The sequence below is a fragment of the Quercus lobata genome, chromosome 3, assembly GCF_001633185.2.
Source record: "Quercus lobata isolate SW786 chromosome 3, ValleyOak3.0 Primary Assembly, whole genome shotgun sequence".
Lineage (NCBI taxonomy): Eukaryota > Viridiplantae > Streptophyta > Magnoliopsida > Fagales > Fagaceae > Quercus > Quercus lobata.
The window spans coordinates 38,882,259-38,887,909 of record NC_044906.1 but is presented as its reverse complement, the minus strand read 5'-3'; the positions used below and the strand labels follow the sequence as shown (position 1 = coordinate 38,887,909).

The following is a 5,651-nucleotide window of genomic DNA, read 5'->3' as shown; positions in this document are numbered from 1 at the left end:
TGACCAGCGACCCAGGCTCGTGTGAGACCCAGGCGGCCTGTGGCTCGCGCCGGCCAGCGTCGCGCGCGGCCAGGGGTCGCGCGCGGCCTGGGGCTCGCGCGAGCCTGGGTCGTGCGCGGCCTGAGGCTCGCGCGAGCCTGGGTTGCGCGCGACGCTGGCCGGCGCGAGCCCCAGGCCGCGCTGGTGAGTAGCGGTGAGTTTCTCTTTCTCTCCCTCCCTCTGATCTGATCTGATCTGCGTAGAGGTAAAGTTTCTTAAATTGGTTTTGGGTATTTCTGGCACGTACAGACTTAGAATGTTTTAAAAAAATTTTGGATTAGAAATCGAGTCTCTAAGACTCGATTTCTATGTCGATGCCAAGTGGCAACTCTGCCACATCAGAGTGGTCTAAGCTACAAATCGAGCCTCAAAGACTCGATTTTGAAGCCCAAAATCCAGTCTTTGAGACTCGAGATGCTAGTAAGCTATTATGTTTCTAAACAAAGCCAACTAACTATATACTTAAGATTTTAGGGCCAGTTGGCCATTTTGGCCCATTTGTACCCACTACTGTTTCACCATTTGTCACATTCAACTGACATGGGATTCCACTTACTATTGACAAAAATTGCCCTCCGAAGATGACAACTCTGGCCTTAGGAAAATGACGCACAGACCAAAGGGCCTGAATTTTGAAAATTACACATATAAAAACAAGTTCGACATGCTCAAGGTTCTTTAGTGGACTATAATAATAGTACTATACAAGGGAATGATTAAAAATAACATAAAACATACTTGACTATCATAGTTAAACAATAGCAATGCAATAAAACAACAGGAATCCCCACCTAACACAAACATATAATAGTAACTCCATATTCTAGATATTTATTGAACCCATGAGGGGTGTGTCTATTAAGTTACAGAAATCATTTCCAAATTCAATTTGTAAAGACATCCATCATCAATGATAAAATAACTGGGAGAACCTAAAGGTATGAACTATACACATACATACCCACCACCATGAACCATATAATACTCTTTATCACCATCAATAAACCTATGCTCTCTCTATACACAAAAAAACTGACCCAGCTATATCAAGCAGAAAGGGAATCAAGATGACAATAATGTCCGCATGACATAATAAATGTTGCAGCAGCCTTCTCAAATGGAAGAAGTAACCTTGGCCTGGCTTGTTCGGCTATGGTGGTGTCGTTTACTATGGTGGCGTCGGCCATTTCCAAATGTAACAGGGTCAAATGTCCTGAGTCTCTCTGCTTCTAGGGGATTAATCACACACTCAGATGGGGGAACTTTGTACCGAATGTGATCATAGCAATAAGAATATGTCATGTGCTTCTTTCTAAAACCCTCCATTTTAATTCTTTGCACCCGTGTGACACCAGTAGGAATTCCTTCAGAACCTTCAGCATTGTCACACCTTGCCATATGTTCAATGGGATCAACTGCACAGCCGTGAAGGACAAGATCGGAGAACTCCGCAATGTAGGGGGCATATTTGTAGTTTACTCTGTATTTGCCTCCATTGGTAGCCCAATCAGAACCATCCCATATTGTGGCATACAAAGTCATTGGCTTAGAGGGGAAGTCACCACCCATAGATTCTGTTCTCTTAAACTCTCTAATGGGAACATTGTCTACATAAAATCTGCAATGAAAAAACAGACACAAAAAGGATATTATCAATTTTCAAAAATCCAAACAGACACTAAACTGATTTATATATTCGACAGTATGCAACTTTTTGTTGGTATGTACCATACTTAATTTTTAACTGGTAAGATATGATATTATCTTATTTAATATATATTTTATAACAATAGATGAAAAATTAAAATTAGATAGGTATGATACATACAAAACAAAAGTGTGAACTTTTTTAAACTTTTTTTTTTTTTTTTTTTTGACAATAACTTTTATAAACTATTATTAGCATATAAGGAAAAGTTGAAATTTCTACTTACAGAGGTATTAGAACGCTCCAGCTAAATTACAAAAACTTTATCCTCAAAACTAGTTGCAGAGATAACTAATAAAGAAAAATATATAAAATTTGAATCTAACCAGAAAAAATTATTGGATCTTTTGATTCCCTAGTCTATAAATTCACCCGAAATAAGTGGATTTTGGGTCGATCACATCAAAACATTTGAAGTTACAAAATATACAATTCAAAGCTTCTGATCTGTCATTGACCTCTTTAAGTAACCAAACTGAGCATCAACTAGATCAATAAGTAATGCTATTAAAGGAAACATAGGTTTAATGAAACAGGGGCATCTAGTAATTGAAGGAAAAAAGAAAAAAACCAAAGCAGATTCTGTTTTTTGTAGCAGAGAAGAGAACATAGGCAACAAACACATCAAACATCTTAAAAAGCAATTTCAATACTTCACAATACGAAACTATTAGTGAATAAATGTAAAAACCACCTCATAAAAAGCTTTTGTTTGTCAGAGAAGATATCTAAAAAAGTTGTACAAATCTAAAATTGTGTAAAAAAAAAGCGAAAGTGTTGTGTGGGGTACGGATGATTTATGCTTACATGATCTGAGAATCAGTCCAGAGAATGCTGTACTGATGGTAATCTTCTGCGGGGTCGAACCAGAGATTGTATCTCTCTTCTCTGCCAATGTTGGTACTTCCATTGCCATAAATATTGGTCTGAATCCTCCAATCTTTGCCTCTGATGTTACCCAAAAACTCAAAATCGATTTCATCATGGTTCTTCTCAAACATATCACCATTTGACATCTGTAAACACAATATAACAATATTAACTTGAATAAGAAAAGCAAATGACTTTGCTGGTTCAAACTTTTAACAAAATCTTCCAACTTCAAAAAAAACTTTGTTATGCACTGGAAGTGACAATCTAGTAATAAATTCTCCACTGAGTGTTATCAGTTTGATCCCAAAATTTGAACTTGGTCTGTTATTAATGACCTCAAGATGAAAATAAAAACAGATTAAAGAGAAATCCATGTTGGCTTTAACAAAAAATCATCTTGCTCTGGTTAATGATATGAAAATAAAAACAGATTAAAGAGAAATCCATGTTGGCTTTAACAAAAAAATCATCTTGCTCTGGTTAATGAGGTTATTCAGCTTGAACATAAAAAAACCATCTTTACACTTAAAAACCTTGTAAATCAATCCCAAAACAAAAAATAAAATCTGGGTTTTGCTTAAAATTCTTAAATAATCGAACTTTAAACATAATCTTCACAGATTAGGAGATTAACCAAAAAAAAAAAAAGTAAAAACAATTTCAGGGTATTTTTGAACGAGATAACAGAAAATATGATAACTCACATAGAACGCAACAACAACACCAGCAGTGTAATCAGCAGGCAACTTAATGGAAGCACTGAAAAAGCCATGAAGATAAAGGTCCTGTGACACAAATCCAGAGCCTATACACCACAAAAAGGCCAAAGAATCAGTCAAAGCTTCAAAAGGCCAAAAAAAAAAAAAAAAATCAAAACCATATAACACGCCAAAACTATGTAAAAAGTCCAACAAACAACCTGTCCTTTCATCCAGAGAAAGATGAACCGATTTGCCATCTCTAACTACAGCCAGATTATCCTCACCAAAGAGATGAGTATACCCTTCATCAAAGTTGATAATTGGCAAATTCTTGGTTGACCCAGAAACAAGAACCACAAGTTGTAAACAACAAACCATTACAAGAAAACCCAGATAAGAGAACCCCATATTTTTATTATTATTATATGTGATCCTTAAGTTCTTGTTTTTCTTCTGTGTGTGTATGTGTGTGAGAGTTTCTGACTTATATATAATAATAATAATAATAATAATAAAAGAGAGAAGAAGAAGAAAGAAGAGTGCTAAAGAAGGAAAGAGAGGTGTGTTATGTGACGTCTCAATCTAGAGGGAGAGAGGTGTTGAGAAGCGAAAAGGCTAAAAACGAGAAGGAAAGACAAAGTGGGAAAGGGAAGAGGTCCCTTTTATTGTTGAGTGGCAGAGTGAGAGAGGTGATGAGAATTTGAGAGAGCTGGCTAGCTGTTCATATGTAGACAGGGTTTTTCCCTTTTCTTTTTTTTATTTTATTTTTATATATATTTTTATTTTATTTTTCTGTATTTGTTAGTAATTGAGGAATTAGAGGGGTTTCTTTTTCGGCCCGATTATTGTTAATTTGAATTTGTTATCTTTTAATATCCATGATTGGCTTTTTAAAAATATATATATATATATATATATATATATTTTATTGGTTTGTGTTAATAATTTTCAGTCTGGTTAAGGAGACTTTCATTTTTTTGATGTCATGCACTTGGCTCTGACATGAAGACAGAGCAAAGTGCATGAATTCATTACTCAGAAAAGCAGCATGTCCTTCAGGCCAATTGGGCAAAAATGGAAAAAAAATAATGCATGTATTTTTTCCCCCTTATTTTTTATGAGTATTTCATCTTATGCAATTTGCTTTTGATAATTATTTTTTATTCTTAAATTAAGACACTAATAAATTTTTAGTGTAGGTTAGATTTAAACCTTAGATCTCTTATTCTACTTTTTTTTTCCTTTAATTCTCTATTCATTTGATTTTTAATCCCACCTTCCACTTTATTTTTTCCAATTTAAAATTTATCTATGAAACCATCATTTAGATTGCTATAATAAGGCCACACTAATGTCTTATTCTTGTTTCTAAAAAAATTCTCACCCTTTCTTTTGTGGTGATAAATTAAAATTTTTTTTTGAGAAAGAGTGATAAATTAATATTGGTTGTTATTAGCTTTCTTAATTATTAATAAAAAAGGGGGGGGGGGGGGGGGAATGCCAATTAAACTACAATCCATTTAACTTTCCAACTTTTTAAGTTTCAATAAAAGAATAACTTAAATGAGCAGTAGTAATAATTAAATAAATAATAAAAAATTGAATGTAAATTATAACAACCTCTTACAAGTTTCAAGGTTTTGGGATATGTCCTATTAAAAAAAAATAAAAATAAAAGGTTTTGTGATATGCCTTTCTCATTTTCTCATCAATGCAATGCATAGGACAGTTTAGCAAACAAATTTTTCTATCTTTTATTTATTTTTTGACTAAATATAAAATTTAATAAATATGGTAATTATTAATATGTATTTGTTTATTTTTGATGTGTTAATATGCATTAATTATGATTGTCTATCTATAAGGAATTATATCTTTTACCATTTAAAGAAAATATAATTTGGTAAGATTTTAATGAATGGTTTAAATTAAAAATATAGTAATTTAAAATTAGTTAAAAAATATAATAGAGTCATGATGTGTAAAATTGTAAATTATGAGAGACATTACAAGTTTATGTGACAAAATATTATGAAGTTAACCAAAATTCAAAAGTCAAACGTTTTCGGTTTTATCTCTATACTATATATTAAGAGGATTAAAAAAATTAGTTATGATTTCGAAAAATGTCAAAAATACTCCTAATCTAATCTCTATATATTAAGAGGATTCAAAAAGTTAGTTATGGTTTCAAAAAATGTCAAAAATACTCCTAATGTAATTAGATAATCCTTATTCTTAAAAAAAAAAAAAAAAAAAAAGAGGTTAAATTGTAATTCAACAAAATTCAAAAAAAAAAAAAAAAAAAAAACCCAGAGAAACTTTTTCCT

General features: G+C 32.8%; 1 protein-coding gene across 1 annotated transcript; it reads right to left on the bottom strand.

The window, feature by feature from the left end:
* Positions 1-831: 831 nt before the first annotated feature.
* Positions 832-4,013, bottom strand: LOC115981673 (probable xyloglucan endotransglucosylase/hydrolase protein 28). The gene is made up of 4 exons (XM_031103967.1): positions 3,540-4,013; positions 3,325-3,425; positions 2,555-2,763; positions 832-1,657 (listed from the first exon to the last, which is right to left on the bottom strand). The coding sequence occupies exons 1-4, from the start codon at positions 3,727-3,729 to the stop codon at positions 1,153-1,155; spliced, it is 1,005 nt and encodes a 334-aa protein (XP_030959827.1). The 5' UTR covers positions 3,730-4,013; the 3' UTR covers positions 832-1,152.
* Positions 4,014-5,651: the final 1,638 nt, after the last annotated feature.